This window comes from Hemicordylus capensis, chromosome 1 (assembly GCF_027244095.1).
Source record: "Hemicordylus capensis ecotype Gifberg chromosome 1, rHemCap1.1.pri, whole genome shotgun sequence".
NCBI lineage: Eukaryota > Metazoa > Chordata > Lepidosauria > Squamata > Cordylidae > Hemicordylus > Hemicordylus capensis.
Genome location: NC_069657.1, coordinates 230,288,709 through 230,313,227, shown reverse-complemented (window position 1 = coordinate 230,313,227; position 24,519 = coordinate 230,288,709). Strand labels below are relative to the sequence as shown.

The window sequence follows — 24,519 nt, the reverse complement described above, 5'->3', positions numbered from 1 at the left end:
TGGGGACCAGCAAGGCAGCAGCACAGCTAAGCAGCTGCTGACCCAGCAAAGGCTAGCTCCACATGGAGGATTTATATAGTAGAGAGAAGCAATGCCTGTTCCTGGATTCAGGCTACTTTCCCCTCCTCCTAAGTAAACCCATTGGGAGGAAGGCCCCAAGCAGCAAGTCAGCACTCCAGCTACAGAGCTGGTGCTCAACCCTGGTACTGTGTTGTTTCTGTTTCTGAAGTCCCAGGGATGCAAAAGGAGGTTCTAGGAATAGGACCAGAGCCCTGCTGGAGAGCACTGACCCCCCAGGGATCCAGGAGAGGCATCAAGCTCTGGCTGCTCAGTGCCTGATGGATCTAGGGGTTCCCCCCCTGGGTTGGGGTTCTTGGCCAGGCTATGTTCCTCCTTCTCCCCTGAGTGGGTCTCGTCTGGATCAGAGTTTTGGTTGGTTCTGACAGTCGGGACCCGCCAGTCCTAGTCCAAATAGCACCTCAGGAGAAACACATTCTGGGGCTCCCTCCTCACTGGTGCCAACACTGTGACTCTTTCCCCCTCACCAAGGTGGCTTTACTTTTCAGATGTGGGCTGCCATAGTTTTTGCTTGGCTTGTAGGTTGGCATCAGCAGTGCGGGGGGAGCTTGCTTGACAATCTACAAAAACAAGCAGTGGCTATTGGCAGTGAAGGGAAAAGTTTGGGCCCTGGATACCTGAGGGACCGCCTGTTCCCAAGGGTTGCTGCCCACTTGACAAGGTCATCTGAGGGGGCTCTGCTCCGGGTGCTGACAATGAGGGAGGCTTTGGTGTCGTGCACGTGGGACAGGGCCTTTTCTGTTGCTGCCCCCAGACTCTGGAATGCTCTCTCGGTGGCTATTCATTCCTCGGTCTCCATCAGTTTTTAGAAAGCGTGTTAAACCTTGGCTTTCCCCCCAGGCTTTTATATGTTTGTCTCTACTGCTGCATCTTTGTATATTGTACAGTTCTTATGCTTGTATTATAAGTCTTTTTAGTCAGATTTGTTTTATATTTTAGCTTAATTTTTTAATTGTGTCATTTTTATAGTCTTGTTTTTAGTTTTTGTGTGAACCACTTTGGGATTGTTTTAATGAAAGGCAGCATACAAATTTATCAATCAATCAATCAATCAAGGGCAGGGGAGGGGAGGGAGTGCATATTGTGCTGTTGCATTCATGGGGATGAAAGGAGGCACTCCAGATTCAGCTCTGGCAATACTCCAGCCAGATGGTTCTTGTGAGCCAGCAAATCTGCATCTGAAAGGTGAAGCCACCTCAGTGAGGGGAAAGGGGGAGATGCTGGTAAGGGAGGCAGGAATGATTGCAACATTGGATGGTGGTGCCAGTGTCACCACCAGCACTATAGACATGTGGAGCTTGGTGCCCCAGGCGGCTGCTGACTCCAAGACTAACACTGCTTATGTGCTTATGCATACCAGTTATTTATTTATTTGAGTTTTATATTGCCTCATATAGATAGCTCTAGGCAGTTCACAAATATAAAAACAGATGATAAACAAATAACTCATTAAAACAAAATTAAAACCAATTTAAAATCATTTCAGTATTAAAATCATACTTTGGAAACCAATGGCTTAATTATATTAGTCTGTTTTGAAACTTTGTAGATAGTTTATTATTTTCAGAGGGAGTCTTTTCCTTGAAACCATGTAATAGTGTTCCTTTGTTCAATGTGTACTGCGAGATAAATCTCTAAGATTAGATTGACATGTGTTAAAGTTAAATATTGCATGGGTTAATTGACTAAGTTTTTAAATAAATATTAGGAGGGATCTATGTCAGAGGCAAAGTAGATGCCAGATGTATTGAAATAGTCAGATGATTAAGAACTGAACTAGTATTAAGGTCACTAGCTGAATTAAATAGAGGAGAGATTATTGTTTGCAATAATTCAAGTGTATACCAGATGGTGTATACACATTTTTGTTCCAGCAGTAAAATTACTGTATTGGCATGTTGATGAAACCTCTCTTAGACTTTTTCCATTTCTGCCAGATGGCTCAGGACAGATAACGTTTAAAAGCATACAATATAAACAAATTTAACACGTTTGAGCATCTATGGCATCCAAATACCTGCAGCTCTTGTTGATTCCAGAAAGTACTCTAGATTGGAGCAATTAAAAATTCCTTAAACATGTGGTTGCTCTTTTTACCTATAAGGAGGGGGTGGGGGAAGGGAAGCAAAATCCACTTCCTCTCCAGTCTTACCTCACAACACTCAATGGCTTTTAAACATTTTCCCCCAGCTCAGCTCTGATACTGGAAGTCTGGCAGGGAGTCAGACAAATTGATCAAATTAAGGCTGCTGATAAGATGGGAGAGGAAATAAGTAGGGATGTACACAAATCCTGTTTGGTTCGAATTCGAACCGGCTTTGAAACACCGGGTGGGGGAGGTTGGTTTTGGTTTTGCTCGAACCCCCCTTGGGTTCAGTTTGAATTTGAACCCAGTTCGAACTGGTTTTGGAAGGTTCGCCATAGCAGGGTTGGTTAGATGAAGATGAAGTTAAAAAGAGATAATTTCTGAAGTTGGGAAATAATAAACAAATAAGATGGATCCCTGTCCCCAAAGGGCTCACAATCTAAAAAGCAGCCCATTTTAGCCTATGTAGCACACCTAGGGGCACAAAAGTGGGGTGGTTGGTAGGCACCCATGGGTGCCTACCACCCACCACACCCCAAGGCAATCGGACACTTCTCTGATTATTGGTGAATTTTTGAAGATATTTTTTAATTTCCGATAGAGAATAATGGGGATTTATGGTAGCCCCATCCCACCCCTTTGTGGGGTGCCAGGGTACCCCAGAGTGGATCTGGGGGCATGGCAGGGCCAGCCTCAACTCCCCCAGGCCACCCCCAATTTGATAGGATTTATTGTTATTTATTTATGAATTTTTAAAGAATTATTTCAGGCTCCATAGGAAACCATTGTTGAGCCTTTTTCATTCAGAAGAACACAATATATGTTGACCTTAAATAACTAGGACAGTAGGTGAAAGGTCTAGCAATGGTTTCCTATGCAGCCCAAAATTAATTCTTTAAAAATTGGTAGGTTGAGCCTCCCGCACACTGGGTAAGGCGCCAAGGCACACCCGCTGAAACCACTGGGCTGATTTAGCAGGAGGAAGTGCCTGCTGTTTTGGCGCCACTGCATGGGATGCCACGCCGCTGGACTGGGAAGGGGAAGGGGTAGCTGATGCCGCTGGGCTGCTGACAGTGCTGCTCCTGCTGGGTGCGGCTTGCTCGGGGGGAGGCGCACCCGCACCACCCTACTGGTCTCTCTCAGTCCTAATTACCTGTTCTGGACTCTAACTCTCCGCACCAGGAGGTCCCTCCACCTTTGGCGCACACGACATTGCCCTTGATGGTCGTGTCACAGAGACAAGCAAGGACATACTCCTCCTTGTCACTCAACACACAACCAAGCCAGTTGGCTACCCCAGTCTTCAGCCTTCCAGCCAGAGCACACCCCTCTGGCATGGTCAGCAAAATCTAGATTTCACATCAGCTTCTTGAGGCCGAGAGCTGTGGGCAGGGCCTGGCTCAGAGGAGTGTGTTGGCACACAAGCTCTTCGTGGCAAACAGGAAGGGCTCAAGTTTCAACACCATCTTGGACATGAGCTTCCACTTAGCATTAGAGAGGTTGCACACGCCCAAGGACTCATTCCTTACCAGGTTGTCAAGGGCTCTCTCCTGCTCCAGCAGGTGCTGAAACAGGAGGAAGGTGGAGTTGCACCGCATCACTACATCCATTGGGATGAGATGGCGTGGAAGCCCAACATCACGGTGCCTTTCATGAAGCAGGCGCCTGGACTTCTCGCTGTGGTGGAAATGGGCCGCTGTCTTTCAAGACTTCTTGACAAGCATGGCCATGGCAGCAACAGCACTAGGGAGGCTGGTGCCCTGTTCCCTGGCCACCTTCAGCTCCCTAAGGCCGAGGCCGTCCCTGTCAGCCAGGTGGAGCATGTGCGCCATACACCATATGTCCACACACCCTATCACTGACTTGATGGCGGTGGTCACGTTGGAGCCATTGTCTGTGACAATGAAGCCTCAGGATAGGTGTGGATACCTGCCAATCCACTCCTCTATCTGGCAGCCGAGTATGTCCACCACCTCCTCCTCGGTGTGCCTGACATCCATGGTCTCCACGTGTAAGACAGTCCACCTGTGCTGCAATGTAGTGTGAGACGTGCTGGAGCCAGAGGCAGCACCCAAGGTCCCCTCTCTCCGGTTCTCACCAGTGGGCAGTGAGGGCCAGGAAAGCAGCATGCGTTCCACTGACACTGGTCCAGTCGTGAAATGCACACTGGTGCCAGTCGGTGCGGACTGCAGCCTTCGGGGAGAGGGCGGCAGGGAGATTTGACAGAATCCCTTGTTTATCCAGCCGCCGCAGGCAGCCTCCGACACCTCGAGGAAACAGCAAATATGCATGGCGGGAGATCCGAGAGCCAACGGCGTTTAGCAACATCGACTGCTAAAAGAAATAAGGGTGAACGTGCAGCCAAGCAGGGGAAGGGGTGGCAGGGAGGTATCCTGCTGCCCCATTGCTAAAAGAAATACAGCCGCCGGATTTGGCAACCGCGGGAGGGGTAAGTAAACCCTCCCCCGCCCTTAAAGAAACCCCCCACCCCAATCCATCCAAACCTGAACTGCCCATATCCGGACCGGTCTGGAGGCCTGTAGAATGGCCTCTGGATCGGTCCGGGCACATCACTAAGGCTGTGTGGGAATGGGGGAGGGAAGGAAAGGGGGTGCTGGCAGCCACCAAAAGAAGGGGGAGATAGAAAGAGAGAGTGGGCCAAGCAAAAGAGAGAAAACAAACAAAACACACACACGGGTTTAAAGTTTAAAGGAACTGGGATGGGGGGGGAAATAAACAACAAAACAGGACTAAGAGTGAGAGAGTAGAGCGAGGGAGGGAGAGATGCAGGGCAATGCAGGCGGGTTGGGGATGGGCAGGGCCAGGCCCTGGCAGGTAGGCTCTTGCCAAAGAAACTGAGGAGGACTGGGATGGGATGCAGGGAAAAATAAACACAAACAGTTAAAAATGAAAGCAAAAAGCACAGGAAAAGAGCAAGGGAAGGATGCAGGGCAATGTAGGTGGTGGGGCAAGGGAGGGCCAGGCCCCAGGTAGCCCTGGCCAAACAAAGGAGAGAGAGAGAGAGAGAAGCAGCGGGGGGGGGACCCCAAAGACTGGAAAAAAGTTTAAAGCAGAGGACAGGAGGAGAGAAGGCAAAGAAGGGAACGTGGGATGGGACCAAAAAAGCACAGCTGGTCTGCAAGGACTCACACACCAACAGCTACAGAGAGCAGCACACAGGCCAGAGCCAAGCAGCAACTGCAGCCAGAGAGAATTTTCCAGGCCAGAGGCTTGGGTTTAAATAGGTTTGAAACTCCCTCCTTTGGGAGCCCCCACCTTTGCATCCCCCCCCCCCGGCCAACAGGGTGCCAGCTCTCAAACACTGGGACAGTGCACAGCCTACCAGAGAGCCAGACTCAACTCTGCCGAATCACAGAATCAATAGCTCAGCCAATGCAAAGTCAGCAAATTGAGCAAAACAAATCTCACAAAATGGAGGACAGCCGATGAGCCGAATTGAGCAAAACAAAGTGTCACAAAATGGGGGACAGACCTGAAATGGAGCCTAGAAGCTTTGAACCAGTTTGGTTTGAACTGGGGCCAGTTTGGTTCAAACTCGGACCAGCAGGGCAAAACCAATGCCTGGTTTGGTCCGAGTTCGAACCATTGAACCAAACCGGGTCGAACTTGAAATCAGACACTTCCTAGAAATCAGACACTCACTTCTCTCCCATGTGCTCCTTTTGGTATAAATAGTAAATATCCTCCCTCCTTCTAGTAGGTAAATATCCTACCCCTTTCTAGTATCCTCCCCCTTTCTAGTAGGTGAATGGTGCAACATGTGCTTTGCCTTCAATGTCTAGTTTGATCCTCTGGGGCAAGGGGCTTCAGTACTTAGGGACTGGTCACCAAGAATGCCTCTCAGCATTCATATTTGATTGATTGATTGATTGATTGATTGATTGATTAAGTGCTGTCAAGTAGGTGTCTACTCTTAGCGACCACATAGATAGATTCTCTCCAAGATGATCTGTCTTCAACTTGGCCTTTAAGGTCTCTCAGTGGTGCATTCATTGCTGTCGTAATTGAGTCCCTCCACTGCAAGTCCCTCCACTCCATTAAAAATTGATGGAAAGAGAAGAGGACAACCAGCAGCAATGCTGGTTGTCGTTTTCTCTTTCCATCAATTTTCTCCAGCATTATGAACTTCTCAAGGGAGCTGGATCTTCACATAATGTGTCCGAAGTATGATAGTTTGAGCCTGGTCATTTGTACCTTGAGTGAAAATTCTGGATTGAATTGTTCTATGATCCATTTATTTGTTTTCCTGGCTGTCCATGGTATCCTCAAATGTCTTCTCCAGCACCAAAGTTCAAAAGCATCAATACTTTTTCTATCTTGCTTCTTCAGAGTCCTGCTTTCAGATCCATAGAGTGTCACGGGAAAAACCGTTGTCCGAATGATTCTAGTCTTTGTAGGTATAGACACGTCATGGTATCTAAATATCCTTTCCAAGGCCTTCATTGCAACCCTACCAAGTGCTAGTCTGCAGTGTATTTCTTGACTGCTAGATCCTTTATGGTTGATGGGCGATCCTAAAAGGCAGAAGCTATCCACCACTTCAATGTCTTCATTGTCAATTCTGAGGCTGGTTTCTGTACCTGTTGCCATTAGTTTAGTCTTTATATTTACTTGTAGTCCCATTTTTTCACTGTGCTCCTTGACTTTCATTACTAGAGCTTGCAGATCATCTGCATTCTCAGCTATCAAAGTGGTGTCATCAGCATAGTGCAAGTTATTGATGTTTCTTCCTCCAACTTTAAAACCACACTCATCCTCTTCCAATCCAGCTTCTCTCAGTATATGTTCAGCATATAAATTGATTAAAGAGAGAGAAAGTATAAAGCCTTTTCTTACTTCTTTCGTGATCTGGAACCAGTCTGTTTCACCATGTTCTGTCTGGACTGTGGCTTCCTGTCCTGTGTATACGTTTCTCATGAGAACAACAAGATATTCCAGGACGCCCATTTTCCTAAGGATATTCCACAATTTGACATGGTCGACGCAATCGAAGGCTTTTCTGTAGTCAATAAAGTACATATTGACTTCTTTTTGGTATTCTTTGGCTTTCTCAATTATCCAGCGTGCATCAGCAGTGATGTCTCTTGTTCCTCGGCCTTTTCTGAAACCAGCTTGAACATCTGGCATTTCCCTTTGCACGTAGGGCTCTAATCTGCATTGAATGATCCTGAGCATTATTTTGCTGGCATGTGAAATTAAGGATATTGTGTGATGGTTTGTGCAATCTCTTAAGTCTCCTTTCTTTGTATGGTTATGTAGACTGACCTCTTCCAATCTGTTGGCCACTGTGTTATTCTCCAAATTTTCTGGCATAGTTTGGTTAGAGCCTTGACTGATTCTTCTTCTGTTGCTTTCCATATTTCTGTAGCTATTCCATCAATTCCTGTAGCCTTCCGACTTGGTAATGTCTGGAGTGCTGATCTAACTTCATCTTCCCATACTAGAGGTTCTTGCAAGTAGGGAATATCTTCTAGAGTATCTTGGATGTTGATGTCCCTGCTGTACAGATTTTCAGTATACTCCTTCCATCTCTGTTTGATTTTCTCTGAATCAGTTACTATCTGTTTTTTGGCATCCCTTAACATACCAATTCAAGGTTGGGACCTCCCTCTGAGTTCAGAGATCTTTAGAAAGTGTTCCTTATTTTTCTGTGCCTATTTCCATTCTCAAGGTCTTTACAGATGTCATTGTCTTTATCTCTTTCTTTCTGAAATTCCCTATTAAGTTCCTTCCTGAGGTCTTTATCTTTCTTGACTTTGGCTTCTCTCCTCTTCTTGGCAATTTCTACCGTTTGTTCTGACATCCATTTTGCTTTCTTCTGTTTCTTGGTCTTTGGCAGTCTCTTTTCACATCTGTCCTTAACTTCTTTTATTATTTATTTATTTATTTATTTAACATATTTTTATACAGCCCAAAGCTTACGTCTCTGGGCGGTTTACAACAAGATAAAAACAACATTAACACACTAGTTAGAAACAAAAACAAGAAATTTTAAAAACAACCATTTAAATTTTTGTAAAACAATATTCTAAAACATTAAAAACAATCAAAACAGTATCAGTTAAAAGCCTGGGTGAACAGATGCATCTTTAAAGACTTTGAAAAAATTGTCAGAGATGGGGAGGCTCTTATTTCACTAGGGAGCGCATTCCAAAGCCTCGGGGCAGCAATGGAGAAGGCCCGTCCCTGAGTAACCACTAGATGAGCCGGTGGCAAATGCAAACGGACCTCTCCTGATGATCTCAATGGGCGGTGGGTTCATAACGAAGAAGACGTTCTCTTAAATACCCAGGGCCCAAGCTGTTTAGGGCTTTATAGGTTATAACAGCTTGTATTTTGCCTGGAAACATATTGGCAGCCAGTGTAACTCCTTCAATACAGGAGTATTATGGTTTCTCCTAGATGACCCAGAGACCAGCCTGGCTGCCACATTCTGAACCAACTGTAGTTTCCAGACTACATACAAGGGCAGCCCCACATAGAGCGCATTACAGTAATCCAGTCTGGAGGTTACCAGCAGATGTACCATTGTTTTGAGGTCATCTATCTCAAGAAATGGATGCAGCTGGCATATCAGCCGAAGCTGATAGTAGGCACCTCTGGCCACTGCCTCAACCTGGGACACCAGGGAGAGACTTGGCTCTAGAAGCACCCCTAGACTGCGTACCTGTTCCTTCTGGGGAAGTGTGACCCCATTCAGAACAGGCAGATCAAAATCGTCTCCTGAGTTTCAACCCCGCACAATGAGTACCTCTGTCTTATCTGGATTCAGTCTCAGTGGATTTCATTCCACGGTTCCTCTGGTTCCTTATCAATCAGATTCAGAACTTCAAAACGATTCCTGATGTTCTTGAAAATGGTGGGTACATTCTCAAGATCCAGTTACACGTAGGCGTATATATATATACATCAGGCACGTAGATAAAGCATAGGTTTAGCAGCTGGGTGGACCACAGTGGTGCAGCATTTACCACTGTGGACAGTTAGCTCTTCTTTGAACCTTGTTCTTATACTGGCTTTGGCCAATCATTCTAGGTCAGTACTTGAGCCCTCATCACCTGTCAATTGTCCTCACATGTTGCCAGTCGCCACTTACTGCAACCACAGTGACTTGCACTTATTACTTAAAGCTATACACACAACAACATCTCACAGTGATATATCTTGACATCCCCCCTGCTTCGTTTCGGTTTCCTAGGCCATATAGGCAGACTGTTTTTTCCTCCTTACCTTTTCCAACTTTGGCATTCCAGTCTCCAACCACCAACAGCAGATCTTACTTGCATGTTCTGTCAATTTCAGACTGAACTTGAGCATAAACCTCCTCAACTTCCTCTTCTTCTGCATCAGTTGTTGGGGCATCGACTTGAAGAACTGTCATGTTAAAGCAGGGGTGGGGAACCTTGGCCCTCCAGCTGTTTTTGAACTACAACTCCCACCATCCCCAGTTGCTGGGGATGATGGGTGTTGTAGTTCAACAACAGCTGGAGGGCCAAGGTTCCCCACCCCTGTGTTAAAGGGTTTTCCACGAAATTTAATTGATATTAGTCAGTCACTGGCCACATTGTATCCACATACTGTCATTGCCTTCCTGACTATGAAAGCAACATTGTTTCTTCTTTGTTTTTCATGTCCTGAGTAGTAAATGGTATGATTTTCTGACTGAAAGTGTCCTATTCCAGTCCATTTTAATTCACTGATGCCCCAGATGTCAATCTGTAGTTGATTAATTTCATCTTTCAATGTGTCGAGCTTTCCCATATTCATGCTTCTTAGGTTCCACGTTCCCATTGTAATTGTGTCTTTGCAGCTTTGGATTTTCTTTTCCCGCACGGCAACATCAGCTGCTAGACAGCTGATCCAAAAGGCCTTAGTCTAACAGCATCATAAACACCATGAGTACTCTGAGAGATCTTGAGCTCTTCCTCAATAGCATGTTGAGTACCGTCTGACTTGAGGAGCACCCGAGGAGCACATCATCTGGCACTACATCAGCAATCATTCTATTTTGTCTATCCATGTGGTTTTCTTGGTCACAAGAGTGGTTTACCATTGCCTTCTCCTGCGCAGTATGAAATGATGCCTTTGTTGTTGTCACTGAAATGATTTTTCACCTCCAGCACCTTCCTATATCGCTGCTGCCCAAAATAGGTGCCTGCTTGCTTTGGCTGGGTATCTGGGATGGCCTTCACGCTTTGGGTGACCCTACTGGGAGTATACCTCCCAGCATACTTCACTCATCCCTCCCAGGAACAACTGTCCCTCTGCGTGCTACGATGAGGCAGTATAGCAGGACATGTGGGTGGGTGGGTGGGGTGTAATATTTAATATAAAGGGTATAATCAAGAAACCACCCGTAGAGATTATTGGGGGGGGGGCACCAAGTGGGAGGACATATGAAGCAGCCATATGAACTGTTTGGTCAATATTGTGTACATTGATTGGCACCAGCTTTCTAGGAGATTTAGGCAGGGATCTAGTGTCTCCAGGTAGTTTGAGAGGGACTGAAAGATCTTTTGCATACAAAGCTACTATTGTGCTCTCCTATGGCCCCTCCCATGGTCTAATGTTTTCAGGGCCAATGAATTTAAGGTGCCTTTGGTTAAAATGGGTACATTGAGTGTGTGCTCATAAAGCCACAGTAAGCTAGTGCTGATAAGCTGATGGTAGCTGATGGTAGCAATGGTATACTCACGGCACTAGTTTAAGACTTCACTCAGCAGCCTTATGTGTTTGTTGAATGATGGGAATCTTGCAGGATCTCACAGGATACTTTGATGATTTCTTTTTAAGCCCTTAGCATGAAATATTTTGGTACTACTGCCTCCTGTAAAGAGCTATATCACTTCAAATGTCTAGGACCCAGGAATATTTCAGGGTCATTATTCTTGATTCTTTGACATACCTTTGCAAGTGTTTTATTTATTTATTTACTTATTTATTGCAATTATATGTTCAACCACCATATAATTGTATTTAGACTAGTCAGAGGTTGGTTCATTGTCTGCTATATGGGCTAAATAATGTTCTTTGTGAATACTTTGTGATCTTTTCCAAACCCAAATCTTCCTACCATAGGTCTGAATAGTATATTCTAAAAATAATTCAAAGTCAAGCAGCTCTTGTGTTTATTAGGTTGTATGGTAACCTTAGTTTTGTGGTGAAATATAAATTGGGGGGGGGGAGGCAATCTCCTAAAACAAACAAAAAATCCAAGATGTATGTAATTCTAATAGCCGTGCAAATATTTTAAAGCAGGAAAACAAATTGTGTGTCTTAAACCATGATTTAAAAAGTGATTGAACAATATGTTTGATAATGAATGCGTTGTGCAACTGACAATAAAAACCTCCTTCCCACCCCCACATTGGGACATAATAGTGTTAGGTACTGTACTGGCCATGGAGGGCAAGGTTTGCTCATTTTAGTATCTCCTTAGTGGTTTGTGTTTTTTTTTTTAAATTAAGGGACATTTTATTTCTCTATCAAATACTTAGGAGCCATGTTTCTTATGGCTCAGACTGGTACAAATAATAGGTACAAAATAATAATGGGTGGGGATGTTTATGATTACACAGCAGACATTTTGTGTCTGCTGTTGCTGTGCTAAAGTAGGCTTATAGTCAGTGTTCCCTCTAAGGCATGTGCACGTGCGTGCACTCACAATTTTTAAAATATCTGCTCAGTTAATTTTATATCCTGCTCAGGTTGAACTGGGAAAGCCTCATTCTGAATGCAGATGTGCACACACTGCCTTGATACTGCTGCCCAGAAGAAAACTCAATCTGCACACAGATGAAAAAAATAAGAGAGAACACTGTTTATAGTGTCTTTGGAATAGATGTGAGAATTTGCACGATCTGTAGTTTGCTGGTGCATCTGTTTGTGAATCCATATGCTGTACCTGTGTATACCTGCTGGTACATCCAATTCTGAGCACGTATGTGTTCATCAGTTGACTTCGAGAGTTAGCAGGCATATACAATTAATAGGAGAACATACTTGACTGCACTTTCATGCTAGCTTTGGGATCCAGCCATCATCAGCATCAGTGGACTACCACCATCAACATCCTTCCAGATAATGGCACCAGATTTCTGGTGGTGGTGGTGAATTCTGAAAAAAATTTCCCCCTCATCTGCATAAAATCTGTGTTTGTTTGTTTTCAAGTTGCCAAGTAGTTAAACTGATATATTTGGGGTGGGTGGGGAAATGAAAAACCACTTCATGTGCAATTGTTATATAGAAACAAACTCAAAGATTTATGTGGAAATAATTCTTTTACTGCAATACTGAGATCACAAGTACCTTCTCACACAGTGTATAATCATCTGAAAAACATTAATTACAACATTGAAACTGCTGAACTTGCTTAATATTGCATTGACATCCATCTGTTTTTACAAGATGAGCATTGCACACATGCAGTGCAGCAGTGTGCATTCTTGACTACTGCTGTGCTCTTGCTTGAGCGGGGGTGGGTGGGGGGTGGGCTGTTTTAACTAGTCTTCCCTTCTTTCTGAAATCCCTCAGGAACTTATTTTGGTGCCACACAGTGGGCTTGAAAGGGAGGGGAAAACTGGTGAAAACCAACCTGCTCAAGCGTCAACACAGTGGTACTCTAGAATGTGCACTGCTACACATGTGCAATGCTAGTCCTGATGTCAACCAATGAAATTTGAGAAATGGAAAAATTTCCACCAGAAGAATTAAGTATGGAGAAATTTCCACGCCACACTTCTGAATGGCACAGCTTTGATTTACATTAAGGTAAATTACATTAAGGAAGTGGCAGGGTTGTTGGGATGTTAGCAGGAACTCCTGCTAACTTGGCAAAGAGGCACCTTTTAACATAGTGATTCTCTTTATTTAGCAGGGGGAGAGTAACTGGCCCTATCTACCCCCAGCACAGGACCTCCAGTGACTGTTGCTGGTGTCTATCTTATGTTTCTTTTTAGATTGTGAGCCCTTTGGGGACAGGGATCCATCTTACTTATTTATTATTTCTCTGTATAAACCGCCCTGAGCCATTTTTGGAATGCGGGATAGAAATCGAATAAATAAATAAATAATAATAATGTTCTGTTATTATTACAACAGCACCATTATTAATAATAATGGTGCTGTTGTATTCCTGGGAGCTAGGGAAGAACATTTCTGGCTCTTGCCTGTGGTCAAGGGTACAATGTGGCTTAACATTTTCCCCGTGTAGTATTAAGTACTGAATGGCAAAGCCTTCCTTGAATATGAACAACCTCCGTGTGAGTTCTGTTATGATTTTTAGTTAATGGGCAAAGTGTACATGACTATCATGAGTACTTAATGACTGTTATTAGTTAAGTGTGTTAGCAAGGAAAATGACGGGTACCATAATGCCAGCTGTTTTTAGAATTGAGTTCTCATAAAAGCTGGGGTACAAAATAGGATTTCCTCGTTAAAATTTAATTTACAGACATAGCTAACATCTCTCATGTCAGTAAGTCACCTTTAGCAATAACTGAATGGTGGTGTACTGTTCAAATACTTTATAAAAACATTGTTCAATTTTACAGATGCCTTTGTAAATAGCCAGGAATGGACACTAAACCGGTCTGTGCCAGAACTCAAAGTGGTAAGTAACCTCTCAATGCCTGCATTTGCTTTTGATTTAATGCGTGCTGATACTTCAGCTGAATAATTTTTCATTCAGCTGTTAACTAGGCAAAGAGGCACCTTTTAAATGTGATGATTCTTTTTATTTAGCAGTGGGAGAGCAAATGGCCCAGCACAGTACCCCTCCAGTGACTGTTGTTGTTGTCTATCTTATGTTTCTTTTTAGATTGTGAGCCCTTTGGGGACAGGGAACCATATCTATCTATCTATCTATCTATCTATCTATCTATCTATCTATCTATCTATCTATCTATTATTATTATTTCTTGTTTACACAGACAGGTGTTATTGACTGGTTTGTTTCATCCAGACATCGAGTCCTTCCCAAGGACCTGGGATGGCTGAATTTTGTCAGTTGTTATAGATATCGTTGCAGAATATAGGCTGTTCCTAGTAAAGCTGCTTTTTGTAATTGGCTGATGGTGATTTCTGTGGCCCCTATGGTGTTGAGGTGCTCTTCAAGGTCTTTTGGAACTGCACCCAGGGCGCCAATTACCACTGGGATTATTTTGGTCTTTTTCTGCCACAGCCTTTCAATTTCAATTTGTAGATCTTTGTATTTGGTGATTTTTTTCTATTTCTTTTTCTTCTATTCTGCTATCCCCTGGTATTGCTATGTCGATTATTTTGACTTGTTTTTCTTTCTTCTCGACTACAGTGATATCTGGTGTATTGTGTGGCAGATGTTTGTCTGTTTGTAGTCGGAAGTCCCATAATATTTTTACATCTTCATTTTCTTCAACTTTTTCAATTTTATGGTCTCAACAATTTTTGGCTAAAGGTAGCTTGTATTTTTTGCAGATGTTCCCGTGTATCATCCCTGCTACTTTGTCATGCCATTGTTTGCAGTCAGTCTGTGCGATCTTTTTACAACAGCTGAAGGTGGTCCACGGTTTCATCTGCTTCTTTACAAAGGCGGCACTTGCTGTTTGTGGTGGATTTTTCGACTTTTGCTCTTATTGCAGTTGTTCTTAATGCCTGTTCTTGTGCAGCCAGTATTAAACCCTCTGTTTCTTTCTTCAGGTTGCCATTCTTAAGCCATTGCCAGGTCTTGGTGATGTCTGATTTTCCACTTATATTGTGCAAATATTGACCATGCAGTGGCTTCTTTTTCCATTTTTCTGCTCGGTTCTTGACTTGTTCTTTCTTGTAGGCCTGCTTTGTTTCCTTGGTGTTGAATAGTTTCACATTATTGACCATTTGAAGTGCATCTTCTTCACTGTCCTTGATATATTCTTCAAGGCCTCTTTTCTCCTCCTCTACTGTTTGATGGACTTGCAGCATTCCTCTTCCACCTGCGCTGTGAGGGAGGTATAGCCTATCAACATCACTGCGGGGGTGCAGAGTATGATTGATGGTCATGATTTTCCTGGTCTTACGATCTAGCGTCTCTAGCTCTGCCTGGGTCCAGTCTATTATTCCTGCAGTGTATCTGATAACAGGTATAGCCCAGGTGTTTATGGCTTGTATGGTGTTCCCGCCATTGAGTTTGGACTTGAGGATTTTTCTAACTCTCCTGATGTATTCACTTCCAATTTTTCTTTTAACTTCAGTGTGTGCCATGTTATCAGCCTGGAGAATGCCCAAGTATTTGTAAGGTTCTTTCTCTTCCAGGTTCTTGATCTTGCTTCCATTGGGCAGTTCTATTCCTTCTGTTTTTCTTATTTTCCCTCTGTTCATTATTAATGCAGCACACTTGTCTAGTCCAAACTTCATTGCTATATTGCTACTGAATATACGGACAGTGTTTAACAGTGATTTGATTTCTGACGGGGACATTCCATACAACTTCAGATCGTCCATGTACAGCAGATGGTTGATTTGACTTGATGTTTTAGAAGTTTGGTATCCGAGGCCTGTTTTGTTTAGTATTTGTGAAAGTGGGGTCATGGCGATTACAAACAACAGAGGGGATAGTGAGTCCCCTTGGAGAATGCCTCTTCTAATGCTAACCTGTCCAAGTGTCTCGCCATTGATTGTTAACTGTGTACTCCACATGCTCATTGCTTTTTTTAAATAAATATCTGAATGTTTTTGCTGACACCAGTTGTTTCTAAACATTTTAGTATCCATGTGTGAGGCAATGAATCGAAGGCTTTCTTGTAGTCAATCCACGCAACACTTAGATTTGTTTTTCTTCTCTTGCAATTTTCTAAAATCATTTTGTCAATCAGTTGCTGGTCTTTTGTGCATCTGGTGTTTGGACAATTTCCTTTCTGTTGGACCTCTGGCATAGCTCTCACCTTCCCCAGAGCACGCAAGCCCCACAACCACACCAAGGTAGTGCCTCACTGGGGGTTGTTGTTGTTATTATAATTATAATTATAATATTTTATTTTATTTATTCAGTTTCTATACCGCCCTTCCAAAAATGGCTCAGGGTGGTTTGCACAGAGAAATAACAAATAAATAAGATGGCTCCCTGTCCCCAAAGGGCTCACAATCTAAAAAGAAGCATAAGATAGACACCAGCAACAGTCACTGGAGATACTGTGCTGGGCGTGGATAGGGCCAGTTACTCTTCCCTTGCTAAATAAAGAGAATCACCATGTTAAAAGGCGCCTCTTTGCCAAGTTAGCAGGGCTTTTACTGTTGGAAGGACCATTTAAAAAATCTAATTATATAATGGTTATTTTTGCTGTCTTTTCTCATAAACAAAAATTGAATTTAATTACATTGATACTCTTCAATGGTTCAGAGGCAGTTATCTCTGATTCGTTCCTTTTTTAATTTTAGGACTAACTAAAGGATTGTATTATGTCCCAGAAGTAGCTGTCTGAGGAAGTTACTTCTATGATGACTGTACTACACCCTGGGATACTGTTCTGTTCTGTGCAAGAACAGTAGAAGGTGGTAATTAGAACTTGCCTTGCAGCTCCTATAACTGTAGTTAATTACAAGCAGTAGGCTATTATTGGAAAGGGAACTATAATCAGGGTTTTTGTTTGTGTCACACATCCACAGTTTTGCTGTCAAAATTCTGCAATATGACAGCAAAACTGTGGATGTGTGACACAAACAAAAACCCCGACTATAGTTCAGGTGCCAGCTCACTGAGATCCTCAACTTTAATCGCCAAGTCTCATGTAGTAGTTGTTGTTTTTATTGTTTGTTTATTTATTTGGTTTCTATATTGCCCTTCCAAAAATGGCTCAGTTCTTTGGGCTACAAAGGGAAGCTTGAGAATGTGTGGTGCAAAGCTTAGTACACACATGGCGTGACGCCAGATTCAGAACCTACCCCACTGTTGGATGGTGAGGTGCACAGTTCAGGGGAAGCTATCTGAGGGCTATCTGAGGGCTTTGGGCGATCTGAGAATCATACTTGAGCTAGGGCAAGTTGCTACTACTTCAGTTCTTTGTATGTGAGCAAAAATACAGAGTAGTCTAATTATTAAAGTGACCATTACACCTCCTTTAAAATTGTGGATGGCAGCTAAAAGAAACTATCACAGGGTAGAGGAACAGAATTTCCTGAATCACAAGGGGAAGTTTCATTGTATCTTGGCAGGTAGGGATTAGACTCCTTTCCCACAACATGCTAGACTTTTATATGCAGGGAATTGTTTTGTATAAAGGAACTTTTATATGAGCACATACCTGTAGTCTGGTACAGCCTAGACACATGGTTATCCCTTCAGTGAGAACTGGGGATTAGTGTCCTTGCTGCTTTGAATTCTCACACTGAAAGGGTGGCATATACGACACACTCCATTTTATCCTTACAACAATTCTGAGAGCTAGGTTAGGCCATGGGCCGGCGGTCTTTCAGAAGTGTGCCATTTATTCATTCTAATTTAAGGTTTTACATGCCAGTGATATATTTTAACATTTAGAAGGTCTCTCTTTTAAGTGTATATAAGTAAATAATGCTTTTAAAATGCTTAATAAGCTTTAATTAAAAATAAATTAAAATGCAGGTCTCACCAGTTTAGTAAGATGCCCTTCCTTGCCCTTCCCTCCTTTTCTGCTGACAGGAGGCAGGAAGGGAGAATGGAGTAGAGCACAGGCTAGGTGTTGCTGCTATCAGGAGTTAGAGCAAATCAGTGGTAGAGGTGAAGAAGATGGTGGACAAGGAAGAGTGGTGGTGCAGGAGGAAGCGGGTAAAGCACTAGGACTCTTCCTCCCCCCCCCCACCTCCAGTGGCAGCAGCAGCAGCTGCTGCCAAGACCAACCCCTCGAACCTAGTGTGCATGTGTCCCAGATCTAATCTTTGCACTTGTTGCAGTAACTCCAGTCCATTCCAGCAGCAGCATCCACAGTGCCCACCTCGCCTTTACAGCAGCTCCATTGTCTCTTCCTTCCCTTCCAGCAGCTCCCCCAGTGTCCCCAGCATCCCCATTAGTTCTCCCGTGGCCAGTGGGTCCAGTTGCGGGGGAATGGTGTGGGACTGAGGGCAATTGCCCCAATTTGCCTTACCCTAAGGATGGCCCTGATTGGACTAGCAGTATGACTGCTACTCAAAATCACTTTGCATGCCACTTCTTGCAAACATGTTATAGGTTGCTGACTCCTGGGTTAGGCTGAGAGGTCGTCATTTCAGTTATATGCCTAGGACCTCATGTTGCTGTGGAAGGCAGGCACTTCAGTTTTTATTTTATTTATTTATTTATCTATCAAATTTGTGCACTGCCCCAAACTTTTGTCTCTGGGCAACTGCAATAACATTTTATTAAACTCATAACAATAACATTTTATTAAACTCATGGGGAGAACTTGTGATGGGAGAAGAATAGACCAGCGAATGAGGGAGTAGAGAGGGAAGGTCCACCCCTATTTTTAGTCCCTCTATCAGCCTATAGCCATGTAAACAGACCTGAAAGTGCTGTTTAATGCCAGATAATTTCACGGAGGATGTCTGCCACCCAGAACTTGTATCTGGGTGAGGGAATGTAGTAATCAGCCACCCCTCCCCTAAAGAGTGAACTGGATGTGAACCCTGTACTGGCTGACAGGCTGGTGAACTCCAGGGGTCAGCTAATCATTATGCCAGGTGGGTGGGACTAAGAGAGCCATTGCTTTGAAGGAGAGGCAATTTGTGAGAGAAGAAGGAGGCTGGGGGTGAAAGCAGGACGTGTGGCCACGGAGTTTGGCTGCAGAAGGATGGCTGCAGATCTGGGAAGATAGGACTGCAGGGGCTTGAGTCTCAACTGGGTTTTGGTCAGTTCAAGACAAAGGAAGCCAGGAAGTTTAGTCTAGGGAAAGTTTGTTTAGTCAAATTTTGCATTAGACTTTCTGTTTCTTTTGTGTGCACTTTGTATATCCGTGAATACTAGTCTATTATTGTTTATCTGCAATGTAACTAAACTAAGAAACACTAGCCTTCCCCCATCCAGCCAGGGTGTTGTAAAAGACACTGTATGTTTTAACTGTGCTTTTGTATTTTCCTACATACCTGTTCCTTGCAACTGGGTAACCATGATTTTTAAAGCATGCCGCCCCATCTTCATCTGGGGTGCTTTATATTCTTGTAACCTACTGAGTATTTTTACCCTACTGAGTATTTTTACCTTTAACTAAAAGCTGGGAAAGCCTCAGACACAAGCAGTTTGTGACATTTGAATAAAACTGTTTTTCTTTTTGTTCTTTTCTTTTACAAGCCTCATCTGAGGGGATTTTTAGCTCAGGAGAAAAGGGGGCTGAAAGGGGGTCTTTCCCCCCTCTGGTGCAAAACATGCCTCAGGAGCTCGTCAGCTTTTAGTTTTCCCACCACGTGTAGGCTCAATAAAGTGAGTTTTCCTTGAGATTTCCTCCTAAGCCCAAGGGTCGACAAGCTCTGTTGATAAGCAGATGGTGGTGGCAGCCTTTACAACCTACCAAAAATCTATATTATTAATTCTCCAAGATGGGCCATGTGTGGGGACGTGGTAGAAAGGAGGCGATTGGCTGACAGAGGGGGAGAGAGTTCCAGAGCAGCAGGGAGTTTTGCAGGGCAGCTGGAAAGCAGTTTGACAGTTGGCTTGGGGGTGCTGTGAAGCAACAGGGAGCTTGGAGGCTGGGGGTGGCTTTGGGAGCTGGACAGTTGGCTCTGGGGGCTGGGGGCAGCAGGCGGTTGGCTGAGCTGCGCCGTGAAGTGGCAGGGAGCTCGGAGGCTGTCAGGCGAGCAGGCGACAGTCCCTGGCAGTGGCAGGGGGAAGCAAGGACTGCAAGACAAGATAGAAAGATGGAGGACAGAGAGCGCAAGCGAGAGCATTGTGGGGGACAGTGAGAGCGAGCAAGAGCATTGTGGGGGGCGGTGAGAGTGAATGAGAGAGTTGTGGGGGTGGTGAGAGCGAGCGAGTGAGTTGTGGGGGCGGCGAGAGGAAATGAGAGAGTTGTGGGGGCGGCGAGAGTGAGCGAGAGCATTGTAGGGGGTGGTGAGAGCGAGCGAGAGCGTTGTGGGGGCGGCGAGAGTGAGCGAGAGCATTGTGGTGGTGGCGAGAGCGAGTGAGAGTGTTGTGGGGGGCGGCGAGAGTGAGAGAGAGTGTTGTGGGGGCAGCGAGAGCGAGCGAGAGGGTTGTGGGGCGGCGAGAGCGAGCGAGAGAGTTGTGGGGGTGGTGAGAGCGAACGAGAGAGTTGTGGGGGGTGGCGAGAGCGAGCGAGAGAGTTGTGAGGGGTGGCGAGAGCGAGCGAAAGCATTGTGGGGGCGGCGAGAGTGAGCGAGAGCATTGTGAGGGGCAGCCAGAGTGAGCGAGAGAGTTGTGGGGGTGGCGAGAGCGAGAGAGTTGGGGGGTGGGATGCCACAGGCTCAGCAAGACTACACAGATGCTCTGTGGAGGGTCAGCTAGTAAAGAAGAGTTTTAGGAGTAGCCTTTGCCAGAAAGCTCTGCATGGATGAGTCAGCATTTCATTCCCTCATGTGGGCTTGCTCTGAGACAAAGGCTATAATCTGCTGCAGGGGGCTATCCTGGAATGAGATTGAGCTGGACTACTCTGGAAGATTTCTTCTGACCCAGTTGGGTTTGTGATACAGCTTTGGTCTTGGCTCTGTAGTTGGAGAGGGAGAGTTGCTATAGTTTGTTGGAATACCATCACACTCTTTGGGTGCTTTTCCAGGCAGAACTCAGGTTTACTGTGTGTACCTAGTGCTGGACATGGGAATAGATTGAAGAGTCTATTGGTCTCTCTGTTGGAGCTTCTGTAGGTGGTTTTGGACCTGGGGCTGAGAACCCCTAGGGGTGGTTTTGTCCTTGGGACTGCCAACATCATACCAAGGCCCCTCATCTGGAGTGGCTCAGGACTTCATGGATGCCCTGACAACTATAGAGTTGTCCCAAGACATCTTGAGCACAATACATATGTCAAAAATGTGGATTTCTAGCTCTCACAGTTGGTCTCTTTCCCTTTTCTTCTCACTCCCCCTCACAACCAACTTGCAAGTTTGAGAAGTGTAGCAAATGAGAGGAGCTCTCAGAATGGGTCTTTCTGAGCTTTGGAGAATTCTTGGGGTGGGGTAGGGTGTGGTGGGGTGGGAAGCCCCAACTTTCCCTAAAAAATCTTCAAAGAAGGTTTTGAAAGGGGTAGCCTGTTCTGAATAGAGATAGAGGGGCATGTTTCCCATTTTAATGATGGACAAAGTATATTGCTAGCATTCCCAGCAGCAGCTGTGGACTTCTCTTGATGCATATACCCCTGTCTGACTGTGGATTTGTATTCATAAGTTCAGTATTTGCTTACCATTGGAAATAATGCATATGTTGTAGGGGTGTGTGTTATATTCATTTTGATTGGAATGTTAGTGTTTGATAATGAAATCATATATTGAAATTAGTCTGTGAGAATTTGAAATTTAAGTAACAATTGACTTTATCTCCACAGGGAATTGTGGGAAATCTAGCTAGCGGTAAATCTGCCCTTGTACATCGGTATCTGACTGGGACATATGTCCAGGAGGAATCGCCAGAAGGTATTCTGACTGACAGGCTTTCGGAGCATGCTATTCTTAATCCTTTTCACTGGCTGCTAGCAATAGTCAGTTGTGCAATATTAGCATTTAAAATCAATTACACAGGACATCATGTTAGACAGAAATGAGTACAAAATACTTTTAAAGTCTTGCCTGCACCTACTCTTAAAAAGGAGCAAACTGTTACTATACTGCTTTTTTCATTTCACAGAGCAGATCTTGCTAGAAGAGGTCTGTTTTTAAAAGCTAGCAGATCCCAGCAGAATCTTGCCTCTACTACCTTTATCCCCACTGAGCAAAAATATCATCCTGTTTTTGTGTGATCTCCAACATGAGCCTATGCCTAAACGGCACAATTGGCCTCTGTACCTTCTCAGAATATCAGTACCAAATAATAATTTCATTGTTGCAGGCTATAAACATTGCAGTGATGGTATATTTTAGTCCCTTTATATGTCATACTGAAGACTTCTTAGATGTAACTTGCATGTAATTTGTTCCTATTTTTTTATTCTCAGCCTTTAGGGAGCATTATAAAAATAGCTGTAGAAAAACTGACAGTGGACTTGTTCAGATGGAACTACAGTTGAGCCTGGTTCCGTGTGATGTCTTAAGGCTTGGGAGTGTGTGCTCCTTCATTCTCATGCTCACATGAGTGTCTGCTTCCAATTTAAAATTGCTTCCAAAAATTGCTTCCAATTTACAATAAACCAAGATCAGTAGTGATATCGACTGCCAATCTTGGTATTTTCTAGCCTACTCACTTGAAATAAAATCCAGTCTGTATCCAAGGTTTGAAGTAAGTTACAGAGCACAGTTTATTTCAAGTAAGTAGGTTAGTATAAACAGAAATTGGTCAGTTCAGGTGTCACTAATGATCATAGTTTATTATAACTTAAATTGGAGGTAAACACCCATGTAGACATAGGATTGGGGAAGCATGCGTTTCCAAACCTCTGGGACATCGCACAGAACCAGATTTAACCATGGTTCTGTGTTGTATCTGAACCAGCTCAATTTGTAGCTGAAAAGATTGTAGGATTTTTAGTTGAATTCAGATGACTGAATCTGGTTTAGAACTTGAGATTGTATGACTCTTAGTAACAACTATTTAAGGTAACATTCACTAAAATTAATATCCTGATTATTTTTATTTGTTCTCCTTATGAACTTTTAAATTCATCTGAGAAACTGAATTTCTGGTTCCTTCTTTTCCTTACTGGCTGTTCCATTCTTTGCAGATATGGATGCAGGTAACTATATGTCCCCTTCATAGCAGCTCTTGTTTTGAAGAGAGGAAGCAACGCTTTTGTACTAGTTTCCTCTTGTTTTGTGTATCATTTTGTTTTCCCTTTTAAGTTATGAACACATCTCACTGTCTCACTTGCTGTAGGTGTTTCTTAGCAGTAGTCATGTAGATTCATGTGTCTTTAACATTTGTTTGAAATTAACACTTCTTTGGGTGCTTTATACCTTTTGTATGCTAACAGCAGATATGTAGAGGTGTAGCTATTTTTGTACAAGGTGGGACAAATGTCCCTGGACTGTGGGGAGGGGGAGTGCAGCACTGGCTGGGCAACAACTTGTTCTTAACTTTCCCTATCCCTCCTCCTCAACTCACTGGCATGCTGTTGGCTCCTGATCAGAGAACTCCTCTCTACTTCAAGTGTGATGAGTCATCTCCAGGAGGCTGTGGGGGAAAGTGTTGGGCAGCATCCATCCTTCTTCCTCTTCTGGCTGGCTGATTAATAAAGGAGAAGGAAGAGGTGCAGGGGGCCATCTTCACTTGTCCCAGGGCCCTCTCCGACCTTGCTGTGCCTCTGGATTTGATCTTGTTTCAATGCCCACATACTTACTCTATCTTCCAGCTAAGAAATCTACAATCTTTTTTGCCCTAATTGCCTTCAGAAACTGGCTTCAGGATGGACTGGGAGAAGAAAAATGACTGTGTTATTAATTGTTGCCCAGTGGTGGCTGATTTCTATTTTTAGAAAGTATGGCGTAAGTCATATCTAAAGTAGTAGAATAGCACTCCTTATATATGCAGTCCCACCCCAAATGCCAAGGTGGGGTTTTGTCTCTGTTTATCCAGGGAGCACATCTGGGTGGAAAAAGTACACCTCTGACTCAGCCACAGTTGGACCCAAGAGCCCTGTTCTTGAACAGAGGTACCACAAACCTTTGCTGCCATTGGTTGGCCCTCTATTTTCTAGAATCTGGTAGTTTTAAATGAACTGAAGGAAAACTCAGGGGTTCCCAATCTTTTTAACAAGTGTACCACTTCTGCTGCAGGTCTTGAGCTCAGGTACATGCACAAGCAGATTTCAAAGTTACAGTTGGGGAGACAGGTTACTATAGTTTTATCTTTACATATATGTCCTACTCTTCCCCCAGGTATCCAAGTCCCAGACTTTTTGTTCCAGCAACATGCCCAATTGCTGTAAATACTTTGAAAGTCAAGTCAGGCCAAACCAATTAAATATGATTGGTAGACTTAGACAGACATTTTATGACAGCATTATTCTAGCTGTATTTGAAATAGTTCCTTTGAAAGTGCAAAAACAGCTACTGTCTCTCCCCCCACAACATCCACCTAGCTACTTTCCCACTTCCATCCAAATAATAGAACACAGCCACAGTCCATAATTATCTGCTCATAAAAAGGGAGTTAAAGGCTCCCCCAACCCCTTTTTCTGTATATAAAAGCTTCTCCAACCAAGATTAGGTTCCATCCACCCACAACCAAAGACTACTAATTTTATGTTTATTTGCATACTGCTTTTCAACAAAAGCAGAGG

General features: G+C 44.0%; 1 protein-coding gene across 14 annotated transcripts in view; it reads left to right on the top strand.

The window, feature by feature from the left end:
- Positions 1–24,519, top strand: part of AGAP1 (ArfGAP with GTPase domain, ankyrin repeat and PH domain 1) — a 591,701-nt gene that overhangs the window by 80,643 nt on the left and 486,539 nt on the right. For 10 of the 14 annotated variants that reach the window (XR_008313014.1, XR_008313016.1, XR_008313015.1 and 7 more), the window contains exons 2-4: positions 13,738–13,796; positions 21,634–21,721; positions 22,963–22,974. Coding sequence is in view for 11 of the 14 variants with exons in the window: in XM_053283164.1 (XP_053139139.1) it covers positions 13,738–13,796; positions 21,634–21,721; positions 22,963–22,974 (159 nt within the window). In the remaining 3 variants the exon portion in view is untranslated. The remainder of the gene's footprint in view (positions 1–13,737; positions 13,797–21,633; positions 21,722–22,962; positions 22,975–24,519) is intronic. The other 4 variants (XM_053283168.1, XM_053283165.1, XM_053283166.1 and 1 more) reach the window with 1 other exon arrangement.